The sequence below is a fragment of the Bos indicus genome, chromosome X (assembly GCF_029378745.1).
Source record: "Bos indicus isolate NIAB-ARS_2022 breed Sahiwal x Tharparkar chromosome X, NIAB-ARS_B.indTharparkar_mat_pri_1.0, whole genome shotgun sequence".
In the NCBI taxonomy this organism is placed as follows: Eukaryota; Metazoa; Chordata; class Mammalia; order Artiodactyla; family Bovidae; genus Bos; species Bos indicus.
Genome location: NC_091789.1, coordinates 13,559,685 through 13,584,694, shown reverse-complemented (window position 1 = coordinate 13,584,694; position 25,010 = coordinate 13,559,685). Strand labels below are relative to the sequence as shown.

Genomic DNA, 25,010 nt, shown 5'->3' with positions numbered 1-25,010 from the left:
AATAGGAATCTAAGCAGATTATCAAAAGGACATTTTTTTTCCCAAACAGACATTTCTTGATGGTGTTAAGCCTGTATAATAGTTGATGATTAATTATAGTTTAAATTTTTAGGTATACAAAAATCCTGATGAAAGATATTGACATTTTAAACTCTGCTGGCAAAATGGACAAGATGCGACTCTTAAACATTCTGATGCAGCTTCGAAAGTGTTGTAATCACCCTTACCTGTTTGATGGTGCTGAGCCTGGTCCCCCCTATACCACTGATGAGCACATTGTTAGCAACAGTGGTAAAATGGTAGTCCTCGATAAACTATTGGCCAAACTCAAAGAACAGGGTAAGTTACAGATCTTCAAAGTAATGTGGAATAACGTAATATTGTATATGAATAACATTTTGCTTAGTTGTTCATCATTCATTCATTCACTTATTCAGCACACATTGTTGAGTACTTACTCTTTGGTTAGGAATTGTCCTGTGGGCTGTGTATGTTGTTGTTTAGTTGATAAGTTGTGACTGACTCTTTTGTGCTGCTGTGGACTGTAGCCCATCAGGCTTCTTTGTCCATGGGATTTCCCAGGCAGGAAGACTGGAATGGGTTGCCATTTCTTCCTTCAGGAGATCTTCCCAACCCAGGGATAGAACCCGCGTCTCCTGTGGCTCCTGCATTGGCAGGTGAATTCTTTACCACTGTGCCACCTGGGAAGCCCCTATGGGCTGGGTATACAAGAATGCGTAAGACAACAGTCCTTGCCTTGTAGATGCTCACAGTGCAGTGAGGAGACATAATTGCAAGTCATTGCGATAAGTGCTGTGATATGCTAAGATATTAGGGGTTGAGGGAGTCTTCACAAAGATAACATTTAGGGTGAGCACTGCAGGATGTGTAGGAGTAAACAGTGGAAAAAAAGGAGGGCAAGGGTTTTCCATCTCTGCAATGAAGCAGAGGTGTGAAAGAAGGGAATGTGGAGCTTATGGTATTTGGATAGAGTGGCAGTGGATGAGTCTGGGAAGATGAATTGGGGCTATTACAAAAGGCCATTTAAACCATGCTTTATGGGTTTTGGGCTATTTTGAAGGTGGTGTGGGTAATTGCAGAAGATTTGCCTGTGGAGAATGACACAATCAGACTTGTATGTTAGGAAGAGAATCTTGAAAGCAATGTGGGGGTGTACCTCCTGAGCCTGAGAGACTAGAAACATCCTCAGGACAAAGTAAAGGCAGACTTTAAATCATCTCAATGTGTATGATTTTGAAGACCTTAAAAATGTGTAACTCAACAAATACATACTTCTGTATAGTATCCATTGAAGAGATGTGTGTAGGGTGCTTAGTATTCATTAGTGGTATGAGTGTTCACGTGTTAAATATTTATATTGCATATGATGTTTTAACTTTCAAGTTAGTTTTACACAAGTTGAATAACTTGCCTTTTGTTTGTGAAATGTTTTAGGTTCAAGGGTTCTCATTTTTAGCCAGATGACACGCTTGCTGGACATTTTGGAGGATTATTGTATGTGGCGTGGTTACGAGTATTGTCGACTGGATGGACAAACTCCACATGAAGAAAGAGAGGTGAGGAAGAGAAAATAAAACAAGACTTGAAAAATCAGAGTTCAGTTACGCCATGTTTTTCATCATTAGGTAGTTTTGAATTTTGGCCTTTTCTTTAGCTAGGTGCATTGAATTGCTCACTACCATCTTTCGCTCCTTGAGATCTTCAGCTGGACTTTCATTACACTGGCTCTTTACAAATCATTCTTTCCAAGGTTTTCAAAGACATTCTCGCTTATCAAAAGGACACTGCACCATCGCATCCTTACCTCTTCTAACCACTGCTATCCTTGGCCTTTTGACTTGCTGTTTCTCCGCTTCCTCTTTGACCCTTGATTCTATGTCATTTTCTTTTCCTGATTTGCCTCCTACATTAGACCCTCGCCATTCATGGAGTTGAACAGTTGAGACTTTTTCAGTTTATGAGCAAGTGTAAGGATTCATGAGACAATAATTTGTAAAGGAAATGATCTCAATAGACATTTTGTAAAACTGAAATTGGACGACATAGGTACAGGTGCTTATCATTCAGTTGGATCTTGGAAGACTAAAAGGTTGGTGTGCAGGAATGAGTCACTTAGCTAATGAGGAAGCCAGTCTAGCACCCAGTATATTTTAACTTGGAAATTCTTAAAGATTTTAAGATTATTTTTCATGAATATCAGGGGTCTAATGTATATAAAACCCTTTAAAGCACTTTTTCTGAGGGAGGGCTTTGCTAATTTATCTTCTCTTTTCTGTGATCCTTCAGGGCTCTGTCTTTGGCCTCTGTTTTAAGTCTATACTCATGCTGTGGGCAGAGACCGTGATTTCATGGTATAGTGGAAAATGCATTGAACTTGGTTTCCGAAGACTTGAATTTAACATCAACTCCACCATTATGTGTGCAAGCTATTTAATCCTCTGAGCCTCAGTATCTTTAACTGTATATTATAAGGGTACTTTAATGCCTAAGCTTTTGTTTTCCTGACAGTGTTGTGAGGATCACTGGATAGAATAGGTATGAACATAGTTTTTGTGCCGTGCAGTGCAGTATAGATCACAGGTCATGAAAGTGCACACAGGCCTTTGCACTTCTCAGCTCTTGGACCCCTTCTCAGGCCACAGAGACTCTCAGCCTATGTCCTTGTCCTTCCATAGCTGCAGGGGGCACTCTGTCCCTTGTGTGCCTCCTATAGCAGAAGCACAGGCCCTTTTCACATTAAGGGTTTCCCTGCTACCCACTATGGGGAAACGGTTGTGGTAGTATTTATAAATAAGGATGTTTCAAAGCTTACACTGTTCCCTGCTCTATAGTCTGACTCTCTCAGAAATGGTAACTCAAAACTTTATTGGGCTTTTGCTGATTTCTTCCTGAGAATGGATTTCTGCCAATCCACATGAAGCATAGGCCATATAGTACCATTCAAGATGGCCCTTCTTCCTGGAATGAAGTTGGTATTAAAGCAGAAGAGTAGGTGCTTTCTGATCTCAAATAGCCAGTTTGCATTTCTGACTGATCTCTCTGCTCATGAATAATATGGACTTTACCTAATTATGCCCCAATTATCTGGTCTCTTAAAATGCTAAATAATGTTCTCCCTTCAGAGAGTTGGAATCACATGTTTTGACTTTAGATGCAGCACAGTGAGAGCTGTTCATTTTATTTTGGAAACATCCTGCCTCCCCATTATGTCATCGTTCAGATAAGCATTTCATCTGTTTTCCCAATAAGAAGTGGAAATCCACCTTGGATTCCTTACTCAAATTGTTCACGAGCTGTTCATAAGCAGTTCTTTCTCAATAGCACTCAGATTTGCCATAGATATAGCTAAATTCAGCTAGCTTCTGTAACCTTGACTTACCTTAACTTTAACCTCACTTTTATAGGGAAAGGAGCTAACATTTATCAAGTAACAGCTATAAGCGAGGCAACTTTATAGTTCCAGTTGAATTCTCCTAGCAGCCCAGTGAAGTATTGGCATAATTTGCTCCACTTGAAACTGTGTCTCAGAGAGGTTAAATGCTTGCTGAGAACCACATGTGTAATAAATGGTAGAGTTATGACTCATGCCCAGGTTTTTGCTATTTCCTCTACACCAAATTGCCTCTCACTACACCATGCTGCTTTCTGTACTGCCCCTCTACGTGCTGTATGGACTGCAGCAGAGTCGCCTTCTCTGCCTGCAGCTTTTGACCATGCCATTCCATTCCTTGAAAATAGAACTTCTTGTATTTCATGATTATAAAAGTGATATATGATTGCCAAGGAAATTTGGAAAATAAAAGTATTTCTGGCGGATCTTTCTATGCATATATAATATATAAGTAATTAATATTATACTGTATATGCTACATATAAAGTTCAGTATCCTGATACATTGTACTCAACATTATGTTGTATTTCCCCATATTAGTAAAAAAAAATAAATCACCGTAAAAATAATTTCAGTGTACTGTTTCATCCTATGGACATACAGTAAATAATTTATCCCCCTGTTGTTGATCATTTAGGTTGTTTCCAATTTTTCACTATTATAAATAATGCTTAAGTAAAAGTCCTTCTACATAAATCTTTGTGCCCATCTCTGATTATTTCCTTAGGATAAATTCCTAGAAGTGGAATTACTGGGTCAAAGGGTATGAACACATTTAAGACTCTTGATGCATGTTGCCAAATTGCTTTCCAGAAAGGTTGTACCAATTTACACTCCCAGCAGCAATGTATGAGAGTGCCCGTCTCATCGCCCCCTCGTCAACATTGAGTATTATCATTCTTTTAATCTTCAAAAAATGGTATTATGTTTTTTTTATTTGCATTTACTTGATGACTAGTAAGACTGAACATTATTCTTGTGTTTATTAGCCATTTGTATTTGTTCTTCTGTGTACTGTCTGTTCTTTTTTTTTTTTTCCCCCTCATTTTTCTACTGGGGTCTTAGTGTTTTTTTTTCTCTAATTAATTGAAATCTTTATATAGTAAGGATATTAATGTCCTATTAATTTTTAAGACTCTTTACTAAATATCCATGGATTACCTTCCTGATTTTCCTCATTACTTCCCTGTTTGCTCCTTTTCACCATACGGTAGTAAATCTACCTACCTCCCCCTTTATCTGTTGCTCTCATTCCCATTTCTAAACTTTTTTTTCTCTCTTGGTTGGTCTTCTAAACTATATCTTCTTTATTAATCCTTCATAAATTAATGGGAATGAAGTTGAGATATCTGACATTTTGCCCCCTAAATAAATTTTAGCTCTCACTCAATTAAAACATTTTCACTATTTTTATTTTAAAATAATTTATCACTTGCTTAGTTAAATTTGTCTTTGTGATTGTTGTTTGTCTTTACTGGTGTAAGTGTCTAAAGATTAGTTACATTATTTAATATACTTTTTACTGTATACACAGTGCAGTTTATAGATAGATGCTTAAATATTTTTGAAGGTGGAAGAATATTACAAAGTGGGGGTTTGAGCATGCATGTTAAAATGTTTATTTATTTCTTAAGAACTCTGGTAATATAATTATATTTTTCTTTTTCTTCCATCTCCCATCAATTAAAAAAAGGAAGCAATAGAGGCCTTTAATATTCCTAATAGTAGCAAATTCATCTTCATGCTGAGTACCAGGGCTGGAGGTCTCGGAATTAACTTGGCAAGTGCTGATGTGGTTATACTGTATGACTCAGACTGGAATCCACAGGTGGATCTGCAAGCTATGGTTAGTTATCTTTAATGATATCAGATATTTATCTTAGTTGAGAAAACTATTGCGATTTATACAGCATGAAGGCAATTTATGATGAAAGGGTAACAGCAATCTTTGGGAGGTTTGGAAAAAAAAGTTGCTATGCTAATTGCAAAAACGAAATGAAAACAGATAGATGCCAAATCCAACTGCAGCATTTCTGTGTTGATTTTGGCTTTTATCATGAAACGCAAATGAAAATTTTCCCCATTCCTAAATATTGAAGAGGGTACATTCATGTTTGAATGATAAGGGATTAAAAATTAGTCTCTAAGTATTATTCTGCTCAACAACTAAATATATTAAAATCCTTAGCACTAAAATTGGGAGAGATAGGATTTTAACTTCTGTAATAAAACAACTGGAGCAAGAAGGTGAAAATGTAACAAAGGAATATATTCCAGGAAAACATTTGCTACCTAGAAACACTATCAGAAACTATTCCACCCTAAGAAATTCAAAGAGCTTTTCTTACTTTTAATCATGTTATCATTTATTGAACTAGAGCTACAACTTCAGTCACTGTGACTCAAATTTTAAGGTGAATTTAATTTCAGAAGTAAAAAGATACAAAATAGCTATGCATTCAAAATCCCCAGAATTTTGGGGACAATTGACTGTCTTTGGAAACAAAATCATATGCCAATGAGGCAGAGCTTAGAAGTCCTCCCTTTTCTTTTGTAATAGAGAATTGAAAATACTTACATTAGGACATTTTAAAATTCACATGCTTTGGCATGCTGCTGCTGGTGCTAACTTGCTTCAGTTGGACTCTGACTCTGTGACCCTGGACTGTAGCCCACCAGGCTCCTCTGTCCATGGGATTCTCCAGGCAAGAATAATGGAATGGGTTGCTATTCCCTCCTCTAGGGGATCTTCCCCGGAGAGGGCAATGGCACCCCACTCCAGTACTCTTGCCTGGAAAATCCCATGGACGGAGGAGCCTGGTGGGCTGCAGTCCATGGGGTCGCTAAGAGTCGGACACGACTGAGCGACTTCACTTTCACTTTTCCCTTTCATGCATTGGAGAAGGAAATGGCAACCCACTCCAGTATTCTTGCCTGGAGAATCCCAGGGACGGGGGAGCCTGGTGGGCTGCCGTCTGTGGGGTCACACAGAGTCGGACATGACTGAAGTGACTTAGCAGCAACAGCAGCAGCAGGGGATCTTCCCAACCCAGGAATCTTACCTGCATCTCTTATGTCTACTGCATTGGGAGGCAGGTTCTTTACCACTAGCACCAGTTATTACTACTTTAGCGTGTTTGATTTGACTCGGTAGGAGTAAGTCCTGGTAAATTAGTGTTAGTGAACTGGAAAACCTGTTGACAACACTTCATTTCCTTAAAAGTGTTAGAGTATAGCTGATCTTTCACAATTTACTGATTTGAGTTTGAAATGTAAATGTGTGTAGGGGTGTTGCATTCTCTTTCAGCGTGCTGTGTTGAAACTGTTACTGGTGCTGGTGTTTTTATATTTAGTACAGGGCTGTTTGAAACTTGTTTCTTTGCTTTTTTGCTCAGCTACCCTTCTCCCTTCACATATTTGCTGAGAACTTCTGGGGTTTTAGAAAATACTCCCCCTAGCTGTTTATCTGTTATCAGAACTTGCCACCTGTCACCTTTACCAACTGTAAACCACAGGACCAAATTCTAGACCATACAGTAAGGGTATTAATCTCCCATTAATGTTTATGACCCTTTACTGCAGATTGCTGAATTGCCTCAGTAAGCAGAAAGAACTGCTTGCTGATGAGAGAAGGCTGACTTTTGCCACCATAGCAACCCTTGTTAACTACTTTGCCCCTCACTTAAAAAACTCCTTGCTAGGGTGGAAGATATTTTTATTTAATGGCTTAAAGTTACTCAGTAACTCAGTCCAGAAGCTTTCAGCTCTTTTTAGACCTTATCTTAAAGGGCTTTTGTCTTTTGTCCTTCTGGAAATTTCCATTAATTATACAGCAGAATATTTGTGGATTTCTTTGTTCCCAGGGTTCTCTAGATAATCTTAATATTTATTATCCTTCTTTCAGAAGTGGCCGGTCTAGAGAGATCAGGAACTAATTTTATTTTCAGAATTTTATAGCATAAGCTAGCTATACCATACATTTTATCCAAAATACCAAGTGTCTTATATTAGGATTTTTTCTACTAGGATCGGGCACATCGTATTGGTCAGAAGAAGCCAGTACGTGTGTTTCGTCTCATCACTGACAACACTGTTGAAGAAAGGATTGTTGAAAGAGCTGAGATAAAACTGAGACTGGATTCAATTGTCATACAACAAGGTATTTATATGTGTAAACTTACTTAGATGTTTCTTTGGAAAAACACATGCAGTTTTCTTCAAAGGAGATTGCTTTTAATGATAGTTGACCAAAATCTGCAATCTTAGAGAAGAAAGTCAAATTAAAAATAAATCCCCATTTTGAAACCTTGTGTTCAGTATATGGGGTAGGTAGTTGAACCTCACTAGCTTATAGTTGAATGTCAATGGCATGTCTTTTGAAGTACTTGATATTATGTAGCAGATAAAAGTTTGGCTTAAAATTTTAAGTATGTATTAGAGGGTGCCTTTTCATACAGAGAAATTTGATCTGAGAAATGAAGTTTGAACATGAAAAAATGTTTTTGTCCTCCTGTGTTTTAAGTGAATTTTATAGAAGGAAATTCATTGAAATAGAAGGTATTGTAGAAGAAAAACTTGCAGGGTTATTCATTTAAAAAACTACTTCAAAGTTCACTAATTTTCTGCTGTAAAGCTTTACTTATGGTTAAATGTGTGCTTAGTCACTCAGTCGTGTCCGACTCTTGTGACCCCATAGACTGTAGCCTGCCGGGTTCCACTGTCCATGGGATTCTCCAGGCAAGAATACTGGACTGGGTTGCCATTTCCTTCTCCAGGAGATCTTCCCGACCCAGGAATTGAACCCAGGTCTCCTGCACTGCAGGAAGACTCATGGTTAAATGTAGTAGTGTCTGATTAGAACTATTATGCTATGCTTTCTCTGAAATATCATTGAATATATACAGTTTTTATTTTTATTATTAGGGCGACTCATTGATCAACAGTCTAACAAGATGGCAAAAGAGGAAATGTTGCAAATGATACGTCATGGAGCCACCCATGTTTTTGCTTCTAAAGAAAGTGAGCTGACAGATGAAGACATTACAACTCTTCTGGAAAGAGGGGAAAAGAAGGTAGGTTAAAATGGCTTTTTGTTTTCCTGATCAATTGCTTTAAAATCAACATACTTCAGCATAATTATTTTATTGCATTGTTTCAAATGCCTGTTTCAAATAACACATGTTCTCTGTAAGAATTTATAGATTTATATCTAGGGATAATTAAGTATTTTTTATTTTTTTAGTTTAATTTTTGGTGAGAAAGACTAAGAACCAGAGTTTAAAATCAAGTGACCTTATACCTCATACTTATAATATTGGTATTTACTGTATTTAAAAGCCAAGTAAATTTTTTGTTTAATCACTTGTATCAGGACTGCATTTTATGACCTTTCTTTTTGCATGGGATTAGAAATTATCTTGGAGAAGGAAATGGCAACCCACTCCAGTATTGTTGCCTAGAGAATTCCGTGGACAGAGGAGCCTGGTGGGCTGCTGTCCATAGGGTTGCACAGAGTCGGACACGACTGAAACAGCCCACCAGGCTCCTCTGTCCATGGAATTCTCTGGGGAAGAATACTGGAGTGGGTCGCCATGTCCCTCTCCATTCTTTCCCTGACTTATTTCATTTAGCATAATAGCCTCAAGATCCATCCATCCTGTCTCAAATGGCAGGATTTCCTTCTCTTTAATGGCTGAATAATAGTCCATTGTATCCATATACACCACATTTTCTTTATCCATTCATCCATTGATGGACACTTAAGTTGTATTCCTGTCTTGGCTATTGTAAATAGTGCTGCAACAAACATGGGGGTGAAGGTATCTTTTCGAATTAATGAGTTCATTTCCTTCAAATAAATACCCTGAAGTGGAATTTAGAATTGCTGGATCATATGGTAGTTCTATTTTTAATTTTTAGAGCAACCTTCATACTGTTTTCCACGGTGGCTGTACCAGTACCAATAGTGCACAAGGGTTCCTCTTTTTCCACATCCTCACCAACACTTGCTATTTCTTGTCTTTTTGATAATAGCCATTCTAACAGGTGTGAGATGATATCACACCTTTGTGGCTTTGACTTGCATTTCCCTGACAATTAGTGATATTGAGCACCTTTTCAGGTATCTGAGGTTATATGTTGGATTTTGAGCAGTCTTGTATTACTGTGTTTCATATTAGTGTGCAGATGTGTTGTTTAGTCCAAGTTTGCCTTTGTTTTATCATTACCATGTGTCCCATAAAATTATGCAGCAGAAATTATAATAGGGATACATTTTCAATGATGAAAGATTTTAGAGAAAGCCTTAGTCAGAGCACTTAAGAAGAACCATTGAAATATTTAAAATACTTAGGGTAAATTAAATTTATATTCAAGTTTGATGTTAGCATTGCATTATTACCTTGTAAATGAACAGATTGTATATTTCATATCAATAATTGCCTTTAAGAGACAGAGAACTCACAGATTTTTATAAGTAATTCAGTGATAATTTTCTAATTTCAATGCATTCAACTTTAGACCGCAGAGATGAATGAACGCTTGCAGAAAATGGGAGAGTCTTCTCTGAGAAATTTTAGAATGGACATTGAACAAAGTTTGTACAAGTTTGAAGGAGAAGATTATAGAGAAAAACAGAAGGTAACTTTTTACTGTCAACCGTTAGATTCTCAGATTAGCATTTCTTCCCATAACAATTAAATATTTAACAAAACACTGGCATTTACCTGTTAACAGTACTCTACTATAGAGTGAAAATGATGTAGGTCAAAATGATCTTATCCACGGGCTACCTTTAATATATTTTGCTGGTTGTTTATTGTTATTATTATTACCACTATCATCATTATCATTTTTGCTGTTGCTGCTATTACTGTACCACTACTTTGGTTTTTGAGAAGTAGTATAGGATTGTGGTTGAGTTCCTGGATTCTGAAGCTGAAATCACAACTCTATTACTAATTATGTGACTTAAATTTTTTTTTAGTTTAAATATAGTTGATTTACAATGTTGTGTTAGTTTTAGGTATACAGCAAAGCAATTCAGTTACATGTACATATATATTTTTTTCACATTCCTTTCCCTTATAGGTCATTACAAAATATTGAGTATAGTTCCCTGTGCTGTACAGTAGGCCCTTGTTGGTTATCTATTTTATATATAGTAGTGTGTATATGTGAATCCCAAACTCCTGATTTATCCCTCCTCCCCTTTCCCCATAATCAAGTGACTTTAGATAATCAGTGTTTTCACCAGTCAAATGGATGTTGTCATCATTACATTTTAGAGCAATTAGAACAAAATGTGCAGTATTTAGTATTAATTACATTAGTAATAATATTACCGTTGACATATAGTTGGTTAAATGCTGGAAGGACTTTGTTACAGGTGGTCTCATAAAATAATGCCTTCTAATATTCTTCATGGGCCACAAAGTTCCCTTGAAAAAAATGGGAAATTTGTTTATTGTCTCTGTTTAAACTGAAATTATGGCTGTAATTTTTAAAACTTTTAATTTTGAAATGGCTTTAGACTTTATTGCAAAAAAATAGTACAGAGTTCACATATATCCTTTACTCAGCTTCCCGTAATGTTAACAATTTACCTAATCATATTACAGTGATCAAGTATAGAAAGTTAACCTTTTCCCCCAGTACCCTAGTATACTTTCCCTGTTGCAGGGTTTACAATCTAGGATCCCACTTTGCAGTTTCTAAAAACAGTTTTATTTTTAAGAGCAGTTTTAGGTTCATAGCAAAAAGGAGCGGAAAATACAAAGAGTTCCCATATCCTATCTGCACCCCCCCCAACAGCTTCCTACACTATCAACCTACGTTGACATATCATTATCATGCAAAGTCCATCATTTACATTAGGGTTCACTTTTGAAATTGTACAGTCTATGGGTTTGGATAAATTTATAAATGATTGATATCCACCATTATAATATCATCCAGGATAGTTTCATTGCCCTAAAACCCCTCCGTGTGCTGCCTAGTAATCCCACCCTCCCCTCAGCCACTTTATACTATTGCCATAGTTTTTCCCTTTCCAGAATATTATATTGTTGGAATCATACAGTATGTAGCCTTTTCTGCTTGGCTTCTTTCACTTAGTAATATGCATTTAAAATTCCTTTGTGTTTTTTCATGACTTGATGGCTCATTTCTTTGTAGTGCTAAGATCCATTTCTGATGTACTACAGTTTATTTATGCATTTATCTACTGAAGGACATCTTGATTGCTTCCAAGTTTTGGTATTATGAATAAAAGCTGCCATAAACATTCATGTGCAGGTTTTTGTGGGAATATAGATTTTCAACTCTTTTGGGTAAATCCCAAGGAGCACGATTATTGGATTGTATGGTAGTAGTGGTGGTGTAGTTGCTAAGTCAAGTCTGACTCTTGTGACCCCATGGACTGTAGCCCACTAGGCTCCTCTGCCCATGGGATTTCCCAGGCAAGAATACTGGAGTGGGTTGCCATTTCCTTTTCCAGGGGATCTTCCCGACCCAGGGATAGAACCCAGGTCTCCTGCATTGCAGGTAGTTTCTTTACCAACTGAGCCACCAGGGGAGCCCTGATTGTATGGTAAGAATGTTTAATTTTGTAAGAAACTGACAACCTGTCCTCCAAAATGGCCATACTGTTTACATTCTCATGGGCAGTGAATGGGGCTTCCCAGGTGGCACAGTGGTAAAGAAACTTCCTGCCAGTGCAGGAGATGTGGGTTCGATACCTGGGACACGACTAAGCAAGCATGCAGTGTAGTAGTATCTCTTTGTTTTAATTTGTATTTCGCTGATGAATGATATGGGGCATATTTTCACTTGCTTATTTGCCATCTGTGTATTTCATTAGGGAGGTGTCTGTTCAGATCTTTTGCCCGTTTAAAAATCTGATTGGTTGTTTTCTTATTGACAAAGGAGGCAAGAATATACAATGGATTAAAGACAATCTCTTTAACAAGTGGTGCTGGGAAATCTGGTCAACCACTTGTAAAAGAATGAAACTAGACCACTTTCTAACACCATACACAAAAATAAATTCAAAATGGACTATTATTGAGTTTTAAGAGTTCTTTGTATATTTTGGATAACAGTCTTTTATCAGCTTTTTTTTTTAAATAAGGCAAGATTTATTTCTTCTCAGAGTTTACATGAAACATTGGTTGCTAGTCAGATAGGTCTTTTGCAAACACTTCTCTCAGTCTGTGGCTTGTCTTCTCATTGTCTTCACATTGCATTTCGTTGCTGTGTCTCCTTGGTCTCTTCTAATCTGTGATAGTTCTCAGTCTTTCTTTGTTTTTCATGAGCTTGACACTTTTGAACAGTATTTTTCTGCTGTCTTATAGTTTGTCTTTCACTTTGGGTGTTTTTTTTTTTTTTTTCATGATTTGATTGCTATTGTGCATTTTTGGCAAGAATGCCTTGGAAGGGATGTTATGTCTTTCTCAGTACGTCATACCAGGGAACATGATGTCACTATGTTGTGTTACTGGGGACATTAATCTTAGTCACTTTGTTGAGGTGGCGCCTGCTGGATTTTTCCACTGTAGAGTTACCAATTTTCCTTCTATAATTGATAAATATCTTGGTGGGGGGAGCTACTTCTCAAACTTTTACACACTGATTTTGGCATCTCTTGGTGGAGTTTGCTTACAATAGTTATTGTGGCATTTACCTAAAGGTAATTTTGTATTTCCTTCATTCCATCTATATTTATTAACTGGGATTTTTCTGTAAGGAAAAGCTGTCCCTTCTACCCATTTATTTATATACTCATTTATTTATATCACCATGGACTTAAGAATGTTTATTTTTTTAGTTATAATAAAATTCTGTCATTTTTATTTTGTTACTCAAATTGCTCTATAAAGCTGTTATATTTTTTAACTGACAGTGAATTTTTTAAAATAAAAAAAGCTTATTCTTGGGTATTGATTTTATTGAAAAATGAGGTGGGTCATTTTAATTTACATTGCAACTAGTATGGTGATAACACTTTGTTGCTACCATTATTACTGGTTAGTTTTTAGTATCTTGACCAAAATCTATCTGGTTATTCCATCTCTAACCTTAATTGAGACCATTTATGGTTTACTCTGATGAGATGGAGGTGATAGCCTGCATGCACAGTGTAGAAACTGCCTTCCTAATATGCTTTTTAGATCTCATTATGTGACTTTTTAAAAATTAATTTTGCAGTCATTCCTGTGGGCTTATTGGCTTTAAGAGTGTTTTTTAAAGTAGAAAATATTAAACAGTGAAGAGTCTAACCATCACTGGTGCATCTTATCTACATTCTTCAGGGAAAATTAGGCTTAATAAAATATTTGTCATTTCTAATATAACATATTTTCCTGTGCTTCTAAGAAAATAATTATGTGCAGATACAAAAAAATTTAATAACAATTATGATGACATACTTTTATAATTGAATGATTAAATCAGAATTTTTATGAATATTCTGAGTTGAGATTATAATGTGTTTCCTTATTTTTTAGATAGGTTCTTAAAATAGGTTCATACTATCCTTTGAAAAGAATTGAAAACCTGCAAGAATGTTGTTCATACATATCATGGAAATTGCACAGTAAGGGAGATTTTCATGTAAGATTTGTTGAACTAGTTGCATTAATTCATAGCCATACTTGATGAATTAAGTCACAGTGGCTGACATTGATTCTGAATAAATTGACCTAAATAAGTTTGTATTAATGTACTCTTATCTAAAACTAATTTAGCATATTTGTTCTGTTTTTGAAAGTACAGGAATTGCCCTTTAATACTTGTTTCAAATTTGAGTACCTAAACCTTCACACGAGTATAGATTAAATGGCCAGATACATTACTTTTAGAAAGTCGTTATTATTGATTTATTTTAACCCCAATTGAGACAAATAAAATATTGGTTATTGAAAAATGTCTTTTCTTTCCATTACTGTCATCTCACATTAGCCCATCTGAGGGGAAAGACAAAACACAGCTCATTTCACTGTTGTGAGTATTTCTCATTTTACATAAACTCACATTATACTCTCCATCTCTTACGAACTTACAGAGTTAAAAGAGACATTTAGTCTAACAAAGAACTGGTTTTTTTCTGTCTCACAGATGTTTCCATATGTGGATACCGCCATTTTATTTGACTTTAGCCTTTACTTCTTTAGACACTGAGAATTTGTAGATTTCTAACCATTCTAGTCATGTTAGTTTATTATCCACTCTTTTAAGCTAATTTTTAAGCTAAACTAAAAAATTATTATCTTTAAGCTAATAAATGTATTAGCTTAAAAAATACTTAAAATGTATTATCCACTCTTAAAACTCAGCCTGTAGATGTGGTCAAATAGAGTGGGACCATTAATTGTAGATTAGTGGCCAGTTTTATGTAAAGGCACTAGGCTAGGTACTGTGAAATCAAGAAAAATATCTGAGCTAGAAAACCACACCTCAGACTCTAGAACTTCATTTTGTCATGTTTGTATATTGACTTTTAAATAACTTTTTCTAGCTGATATCAGGGTAAAGTTTTGTAATGCTACCAAATCATTGTCTACCAAATGCTACTAAATCACCCCACTTTGGATGTTTAATAATAGCTTACATTTAGCTCTTGACAGTCTACCTAATGCTTTCACATATGGTCACATGTAATCCTCAGGTAGGTATTATTATTATTCCCATTTTACAGATAGAAAAAATAATTTCTTCAAAGTTACACAGTTGATAAAGTGGCAGAACCTGTTTCAAATTTCAAGTCTTTCTGATTCCACTGGCTTGTCCCACATCTACCTTACCAAGAGGTCTCATTTTAAAATTTCTCTTGATTTGAAGGGATATATGGCTGTCATGTTGATATTCAGTATTTTATGCTTTTAACTGTTTTCTAATTCATACACTTAACAAAGTTACCAGAACCAATGTTAGTCTTCCTCCAGTATTAAGTCACTATTTATTTTGCCATAAAATATTAACCAGATTGTACAAATTCTTCTCAATTACTAATAAGGAAGAGCTAAGCTTCAGAAGGCAATGGCACCCCACTCCAGTACTCTTGCTTGGAAAACCCCATGGACAGAGGAGCCGGGTAGGCTGCAGTCCATGGGGTCGCTAAGAGTCGGACACGACTGAGCAACTTCAGTTTCACTTTTCACTTGCATGCATTGGACAAGGAAATGGCAACCCACTCCAGTGTTTTTGCCTGGAGAATCCCAGGGACAAGGGAGCCTGGTGGGCTGCCGTCTATGGGGTCACACAGAGTCGGACACGACTGAAGTGACTTAGCAGCAGCAGCAAGCTTCAAACATACTTAAAAAAAAAAAAACCAAAACCATCTTTGCACCTGAACTTGCTATATAGAATGAGGTTTTGGAATTTGGGATGTATAGCTGTGACTTAAAAACGCTTTGTTTTGAAGTATAGTTGATTTACAATATCGTGTTAGTTTCAAGTGTACAGCATAGTAATTTAGTTATTTTTTCAGATTCTTTTGGGGGTGCATGTATCTCTTCCATTGAGAGTTTTATAAAGCAAGTTTTGATTCTTCCTAATGCTTTGGTTTTCTCGCACTTCTACAGCCTTGATGTACTGGATATTTATAAAACAATTTGGAGTAATTAAACTCTGCATTCTTGTTTTTGTGTACAGCTTGGAATGGTGGAATGGATTGAACCTCCCAAACGAGAACGCAAAGCAAACTATGCTGTGGATGCCTACTTCAGAGAGGCTTTACGTGTTAGTGAGCCGAAGGTTCCAAAGGTAAAGCAGTATGAGGCCAGGTTTCACGTCCTATAGCAGAATTCTCTTGTAGCATGGTCTCTGATTCAGATTTACTTATATTAGTACTAAATCTTAGTCTCTAAAATATAACAGTACAGAAAAGTACTTGATATGCCCCAGCCTTATGAATGGATTCCATTGTATTTATTTTTCTATGTATAAAAGAAATAATAAAAGATAAGTTCACTTCATGAACTGAAACAAATATGTGTGTAATGCATTTTTTCCCCCACAGGCTCCACGACCTCCAAAACAGCCAAATGTTCAGGATTTTCAATTTTTCCCACCACGTTTATTTGAGCTCCTTGAAAAGGAAATCCTTTATTATAGGAAGACAATAGGCTATAAGGTAATTTTTCAGTTTTTTAGATTAGCACAATATAATCTTTTAAGCTAATGTAATGTATTAAGCTAGACTAGAAAGTGTTCCATTTTAATGTGAGAGAACCTAAGAGTAAATAAAAATAGTGGTGTTTTTAAAACCAAAGAGAAGGTTTTTACTAGAAGTAAAGTATCAAACTACCCAGTCACTAGTGAGATCATCACTAAATGAGATTAATGGAGAATTTTCTAATATTTTAAAAATATTTAAAAATATTAAAATTTCATTTTAATAATGCTAGTGTTCAAGTGCTCAAAGAATATGTAGAATAAGTAATAGGTATGTATTTAGATAGAAGTGAATGTATGGTAGATGATAAAAAATTTTTGATTATTTTCCTCAAAATGACCAAGAAATAATGTTTTCTTGTTGATTGCTCATAGATTGATAGAAGCCCCGGTGGTGGTTAGTAGATTATGTTCACTTAGGTGTTAAAATAATGATAAATATGATAGTGAATTGTGGAATTTAAAAATGATCTTTTGGAATTCAAATTTCTTATTTATATGGGTAGATAGGAACCTATTTACAGTGAGTGAAATTTAAAGTTTGTGATACTAAAGCTATCACATTGAGAGATTAAGCATTCCAGGCTATTTTCTATATGTTGAAATTGGCTTCCTAGTGAATGGAAAGAGATGACCAAAGGTATAATAATCAATAGTATGAACAAAATTATGCAGATATTAACACTAATAATAATTTTATGAAGATTTTTGTTTTATGAATTTGAAACTGTGTTTTAAAATTTATTGTGAATCTTTATCATAAATGGAACTATGACCAATTATTTTGATTAGTAACTGTCATGTGCCTAGAAGAGCTCCATACATATATATAAGATATTTATAAGTTAGTTCATATTTTGGAACTGAATGACTCTCTGGAATGTTTCTACTATTTGTCCAGAGTTAGAGCACCGTCTTTTGAAATAGAACAGAAAAGTTTTGCTTGCTGTTTATGTACCGAAGTTTAGATATATTTAAATAGGGATAAGAAACTTAAGGTGAATGTAAGTGGAAATGTATATATAAATAGGAACAAGAAAGTTAGGGTGAATATAAATGTAAACATTTATAAATAAAGTGGCTAGTTATAATCTGGTTAGGGAAATGTGATTAAATTTGAATGTATTTAACCAGCAGGACTGGATAAAATCCTTCTTAGGAAGTTGTAGAAGAGTAAAGTACTCATGGTTGAACATCAGATCAGGCATAAAACCAGCTTCAAAGAAAGTGAAAACAGTGATACGTTTGAAGAAACAGGCAAGTTATAGGTTCAAAATGTAAAATAAAAATAGTAAAATTAATAAAGTAGTGAATAAGATTTTATGAGGTAAGCATATATATACATGATCCCACTAGGGATTATTAAACATTTTAGATCATTATTTTCTGTTACTTTTATTGACTGTTATTAGTGAGACTTGAGAGGAGAATCAAATTGAAATGTTAGACCTCAGTTAGTAATCAACCAAATATCTGTGTAGAACATCTGATAATTGGATAATGCTTTACCACTTCATTTGATTTCTAAGAAATGCTATGAGATAGGTTTTGTTATCACCTCTATATAATAGGTGAGGAAACAAGTTTGGAGAGGTTAAATGACTTATTTAAGGTCAGGTAGCTAACAGAGTTGCCAAAGGTGCTGGTCTCAAACACAGGTTCTAAGCAGTCTAATGCTATGCTCTTACCACTCAGACATTCGGGGCTATTTCTGCATGTGACATAACTCTGCTTCTTTCTGCAGCCCTAAATAAGGACTGTGTTTACAGTGGTTTGACATGTTGTTTGGGAGGTGAGCCAAGTGGTAGTCAAGTAGCAGCAATAAAAAAATCACCTCTGTTAATATAGCTGTTTATACTCCTTCTTTGGAGATACTGCAATTCTGTTCCCTGTGATAATATAGTGCCCACCACATTCTCACCACAGCTCTGGTTTTAATGTAAACAGTGCCTGTCATTACAGGCAATTCTGGTTAGGGGTTGGGGGTCTTACATGAACAGTTGGGCAGTGGCCAGCTGGAAGGAGATGGAGGAGAGAGGAAACTTTAGAAGAGAGGGGAATGAAAGTACAGCTTTTAAAGGGTGATAGGGAGGAAGATGCGAGGAGAGGAAAGGGATGAGTGATGAGAGGGAAGGGCGTGGAATCCATGCTATGGCACCTTCCTGGGTTCTGTTCCTCACCTCCTGGAGAGAAGTGACAAGAAAGGGAGTGTGAGTGAAAGGAGAGCTGTTTTTCATTTAAGACATATTCATCGAGTGCTCCCCTGTGCCAGATTCTATGCCAAGCTCTGAGGATAAACTGGTGAATAGGACAAGGGGGTTCCTCACACATGGTACTTAACATTTTAATGGGAGACGAAGACATTACGCTGAAAGTACAGAGTAGTAACTTTATTTGGTTTCAGTGCTTAAAAAGGGTGCTACGAGGGAGCATAACGTGGGTATCTAACGTGGACTGGGAGGTCAGGGAGGTGGTCTCTAAGGATCAGCATTTAAGCTGAGATCAGAGAGATGCATAGGAATTAGCCAAGTGAAGTGTGGAAGATAAACGCTAGGTTGGGGAGCCACAGGTACAGAGGTGTTGTAGGAAGGAAGAGTGCCCCTTTAGAAACACTCCCCAGTGTTGCTGGGGAGTGGTGAGAAGGAGAATGACAGATGAGTGGGTTGAGTTGGATCATGTGGAGCATTGAACATTAATTATAGGTCATATTAATTAGGTGGAACTTTAGAGCAAAAGAAAGCCTTTGAGATGTTTTTTTAAGGCAGAGGGGTAGGTGGGTGATGGAATAATAACAGCAGATGCTTATTTAGTCCTTACTTGTGTTGCTTACTCTCCTCAGTTTAAAATGATTAGTTCATCCTTCTCAGAAGAGCCCTGGAACTACATACCTATTTTACAGATGGGGAAACTGAGGCATAGAGAGGTTGAGTAATTTGCCCTGAGTAATTTGCTCAAGGTCAAACCACTTATAAGAGGTAGAGTATGATCAGCTTTACATTTTTAAAAACCACTCTGGCTGCAACACAGAGAATGGTGAGTTTCTCCAGGGAAACCCAGCCAGGAAGCTGCCACAGTGTGAAGATGAAAAGATGGAGGTGGCTGGGAGTGTGGTGGTGGGTTGGAGGTGGAAGGAGAATGATCCCCTGGCACTCCACTCCTAGTCCCAAACTCTCCTCAGCCCCATCTGGGATTTCCTTTGTATTGTCTTAAGACTTCCCTTGGTCCTCCATATGCATACTTAGCTGAGGATTTACAAAACAAAGAAGAAAATATTCTGGATGTTGGTTCTTTCTGAACCTTGTCTCTTCCATTCTTTACCAGGGGCTACAGACCTGAGCTAAGGTGGGTGCTTTAATTGGGTGGATCTTGTGTTTGAGTACAGTTGTCCCTCAGTATCTGCGGGGCATCAGTTCCAGAAGCCCCCACAGGTACCACAATCCGTGGATGCTCAAGTCTCTTTAATAAAATGGTGTAGGATTTGCATGTAACCTATGCAAATGTGACCATATATTTTACATCATGTCTGTATTACTTACAATACCTAATCCAATGTAATTGCTATGTAAATAGGTATAAATACAATGTGAATGCTACGTAAATAGTTACCTGCATGCAGCCAAAGCCAATTCACATTTTGCTCTTTGGAACTTTCTGGAATTTTTTTTCCCGAATATTTTTTTAATCTGAGGTTGCTTGAATCCACGGATGCAGAACCCACAGATACAGAGGGCCGACTGTATGGACAGATGAGCATGGCATGTTAATCATCTGCAAAAGCTTCCTGTTAAGGACGATGTGGTATTGATAAGTGTTGGGCATATCTTCTCAAGGATATATAGCATTGATTTTTTTTCCCCTACTAAACCTCCAGAAAACTCAACCCAAGCCACAAAAGTGAATGGAGCAATAGTTTGTTCTCAGATAAACGGGACCGTCGTAATGGAGTTTCCTGATATTCTGTACATAGTTAAACTCTCAAAAAGGGACTCCTCTCTCCCTTTTTTTTGCTTAAATGATTGTTAGCCCAGGGATTACAGGTTCTGTGTGAAGCTGGGGGCACTGTGGTGCATGGTTCCATTTTGCCCATTTTGAGTCCCCACAGTCACGTTCTGTAGTGACTTGGGGTGGAGCTGGTGAGGGACTCAGTAGGTTTGAAGCAGTTGGTAAATAGCATTTTTCTCCAAGGCCTGCTTATTTGCATTTTTATTTCCTATTGTGTTTTTTTCCGCTCCATACTCAGCTTGACAAAGTCACAGCAGTATTGTTGATAATAAGATCTGGAATTGAAGAGTTTTGTTTTATTTGAAGCTGAGAGAAGTAGTTGTTTTACTCTCACCACTTGGTGGAGAGCTGTGTATTATGTGCCAGTTTTCCCTGCTGTCTAAGTTTTGACCTTGTTCCAAGTTAAACATATTCAGAAGCTTCATTGCTCTTGTGACTTAAAGGAGTTACCCTAATGCTTTTAATTACTTGTTCACTAAAACCTTTCTGTCGGAAGAAGGTGACTGAATTGAAATTTCAATTGCAGAATTTTAAAAATCCAGAGTATCCAGAAGTCCCATGGAGTCTAAAGACCTACAGTGAAAGAGTTTTGCCGTAGTAGAAGCTGAAGAAGGCTGTAGAACATTCTAACATATATCTTCAGTAAAAAAAAATTCTTTAGAAGTGGATATAAACATTTGACAAATGCAGGAAGTTCTATGATCTTTGTGAGTTTTGGTAATGTGTCATTGTGGGCCACCTGTTGTGCTGTGGTAGAACTAAAATACGTGAGTTGATTTCAGGTTACTACTTTCATTTTGTGTGTTGTCACATTTAATTCTGTACTCCATATTTCTATGAGATGCTTGCTGAAACTCCTAAGAAAAATGACCCTCCAAAAAGTTTTTCACTTTTCCATGGAACATAGCTCTTAATCACAAATTCCTTACAATCTGACTAGAAATCTAAATCATAATTGAGCTGTTTTCTTGAAAGATAACTTCTTGTATGTTAAGTGTTGCTGGGGACCATCAGTGAGATATATACAATGTGAGTACTTGAGATACTATCTAGGTATCTGTTTAGTCTTTTGGCCTATAATTTGTCTATTTAATTCTTTTATAGCACTTTGAGATCGAGGGAAGCTTAGTGCTCATAAAACCTCATGAGGTGAAAAATGAATACCTTTTAAAAATAATAAATATTAAGAAGTAGATTATTTGTAGGAGATACAGGAATTTAGGAAATTTGAGTCATTTCTAATTAAAAAATTCTAGCAGCTATTTTTGAGTAACTTTTAGAATTAAAATAGTAAATGTAAAATTAAATGTCATTCTCAAGTTTTGCTATATTAAAAATGTGAGCAGTGGATCCTAAAATTTAATGGGTATAATGTAATATTCTGATTTTGCCTTTATTAAAATTCAAGGGATGAATTTTTAGTATTGGGGAATATCTACACAGGAATAAGCAGTTTATTTTGTGTGGGTATATTATCCATTTTCTATCATAAAAATGAGGTATTTGTGAAATTTTTTGTTAAAGTAAGGGTTTTTGCATATGCAAAGTTTGAAGCTATTTGGTAGAGCAATATCTTAAGATTAAATAGATTTTCCTCAATTAAAATTAAAATTTGAGGCCAAAGTAACTTCATCAGCAATTTAAAGGGTCTGTTAAACTTTTAAAGCTGTGTCTGTAATTTTTTCAACATTTTATTATGAAAAAATTTCAAATATAGAAAAATGTTGAAATAATTATACAGTGAACACCACATATATTCTCCAATTTACATCTTACTATATTTGCTTTATCACCTATTTAACCATTTCTCCAGCTTTCTATCAAATGAATATCCTTATTTTTTAATGCATTTCTAAGTTACAGATATAAAGCACTTCAATATGCATATCATTAGCCAGAGTTCAATATTTATTTGATTTTTAAGATAAAATTTATATACATTGAAATATATAAATCTTGTGTATCATTTGATGAATTTTGACAAATGGTATGCCCACATGACTGAAGTCCCTACAAAAATATAGAACATTACTGTCCCCCAGAAAGTGCATCTTTCCAGTCAATTCCCAAACCCACTCCCCAGACAAACTCACTGTTCTGATATTATTTTCCTCCGTAGATCAGGTTTTTTGTTCTAGAGTTTCACAGAAATGGAATCATATAATATTTGTAAGGCTTCTTTCACTTAGCATAATGTTTTTGAGATTCATCCATGTTGTCTCATTATCAATGGTTCATTCTTTTTTATTGCTGAGTACTATCCCATTGTAAGGAAATAGCACAATTTGCTTATCTAGTCTCTTGTTGACGGACATCTGGACTGTTTTCTGGATTTTGGCTCTTGTAAGTAAAGCTGTTGTAAGCATTCTCCTAAAAGTCTTTGTAACAGTTCAGAGTGAAATTGCTGGTGTGCCGGTAATCTAACAGTGGGATTTAGCTATTGAAAAAAGTTATGTTAAACCGTACATATCACTGGACTACACTTCATTTTTAATTTACAGCTTCCTTTTCATTTCCATTTGCTATCATCCTAGGCCAGGTGACCGTACCTCATTTCTAGGTTAGTTTAGCTGGTTCTCTTGCCTCTAGTTGCTTCCCTACTTCAGTCCATCCAGCACAAGGTTTACAGGTGATATAACACTACTCCCTTGTAATCTCCGGTGGCTTGTTGTTGCCTACTGTGTGGTTTGAGAAGGCCTTCTAATTCTGTCTCCACCTGGCCTTGTTTCTTATCCCTTCTCAACATAAACTCCATATATGCTCCTTCTGGTTTTTACCGTCACTGTTTTTGCTTTACTGCTCCAGCCTAGAATATTCTTTCTCTCTTTTCCATCTCCCCAGATCTTTAGAATTCTTAGAGTACAGCTCAGAATTCCACAACTAGGTTGTGAGCTCCTTATGTAGGCAAGGACCGTGTTGGCTGCTTTTTATATTCCAGTGAACACCTGTCATAGTGCTATGGATAAAACAGACATTTAGTCAGTACTTACTAATTTGATTGTCTCGTACTGATGATTACAAATGAATCTGTTTTTTCAGTATGTCTTAAAATTTTTTCTTTTGGCCACAGCATGCATGTGGGATCTTGGTTCCCTGACAGGGGATCAAACTTGTGCCCTCTGCATTGGAAGCACATCAGGAAGGTCCTTCAGTATTTCTTTTTAATGCCCAGTTAGTAGGTTTCATATTTAAACAACTACTGGATACAATAGTTTTTAAAAACATTTAAGTTACAACCCTGTGGTTGAAATGCTATGAAATATGTATAATGATTAGAGAGATATACCCTAATATGCATTTAAAATTACATCACAGTAAAACCGTGACTATCTGATACCCCTGGAGGATGAGTCATTTATGATAGGTGTGCATTCGAAACAGTGGAAGGCTTACCATCAATCCTGTTCTTGCCATATTTAATGGAATGCTAAAAATAATGTACTATATATGTTATATACCTGCCCTCCTAAATCAATGTGCTGCATTGTCACTGCAGATGCACTTAAAATGATGTGAGGCTTTGCGCTGAGTAACTTAGTTTATCACTCCATACAGTGAATGCTGCTCCATACTGCTGAACTATACGGGTTGTCTGTGTTCATGGGGCCACACTGAGGCCCCTGGGGCTACATTTTTGACATACAGATGATGGCTGACTGCTTGCTTCCTTGTAGAGCTGAGCTTCTGTCCTCAGTCTTTTGAACTTGAGCTCTCTTCTTCTCAGTTGTCAGTGTATTGCAATTCTCTATACTATGCAGAGATGTATAGTATACACTACACTTTTTGTTGGTCACGGCTGCTGTAGTCTTTTTCCCTTGACTGCAGGTCCCATCGCAGCTGTTTGTGTGCTTTGCTTATCCCTTCCCTCTTATATATATATATATATATAGTCTCTTTCTTTCTCTCTCTCTTTTTTTTGCTTCTTCTTTATTCTGTCAATTCTTTCAGTCTTGGCATTTTATGTGAAGATGGTCTCTCTCTCCATACCCTGGCAGGCAGTAAAAGCACTCTTTTCTTTTTGCACGCTGAACTGATCAGAGCATTGGATGCAATCTTCAGGTGCATTGCTACTTCTATGCCCTGGTCTATATTGCCAGGTGAATATGGACTCTTTCCGTACTACCAAACTTTGTTTCTGGGCTTGAGATTTTATTGTATAATGTTGGTGTTGGGGATAATGATATTATTACCATGTATTAATAATATCATAGGGATTTTTTTCGTTCCACAGTATGATTAAATCTAGAATATAATGTGGCATTTAGCAATGGGTTTTTAACTATAAAATACCACATGGCACATTTAAGAACAATTTTACTTTGGTAATATCATGGTAGGAGAAATGTGGAGAGGATCATGTGTCATGGTATGATAATTTACTGTTGAAATAACTCTACATATTGATACAAGTATGTATACCCTT

The 25,010-nt window shown here is 36.3% G+C and overlaps 1 protein-coding gene across 6 annotated transcripts in view; it reads left to right on the top strand.

Annotated features, from left to right (window-relative positions):
• SMARCA1 (SNF2 related chromatin remodeling ATPase 1) overlaps positions 1 to 25,010 on the top strand; it is a 73,199-nt gene that overhangs the window by 27,486 nt on the left and 20,703 nt on the right. For 4 of the 6 annotated variants that reach the window (XM_019955985.2, XM_070783876.1, XM_070783875.1 and 1 more), the window contains exons 11-19: positions 113 to 339; positions 1,456 to 1,577; positions 4,140 to 4,175; positions 5,106 to 5,258; positions 7,439 to 7,571; positions 8,336 to 8,484; positions 9,932 to 10,051; positions 16,064 to 16,174; positions 16,431 to 16,544. In XM_019955985.2, coding sequence (XP_019811544.2) covers positions 113 to 339; positions 1,456 to 1,577; positions 4,140 to 4,175; positions 5,106 to 5,258; positions 7,439 to 7,571; positions 8,336 to 8,484; positions 9,932 to 10,051; positions 16,064 to 16,174; positions 16,431 to 16,544 — 1,165 coding nt within the window. The remainder of the gene's footprint in view (positions 1 to 112; positions 340 to 1,455; positions 1,578 to 4,139; positions 4,176 to 5,105; positions 5,259 to 7,438; positions 7,572 to 8,335; positions 8,485 to 9,931; positions 10,052 to 16,063; positions 16,175 to 16,430; positions 16,545 to 25,010) is intronic. The other 2 variants (XM_070783873.1, XM_070783877.1) reach the window with 1 other exon arrangement.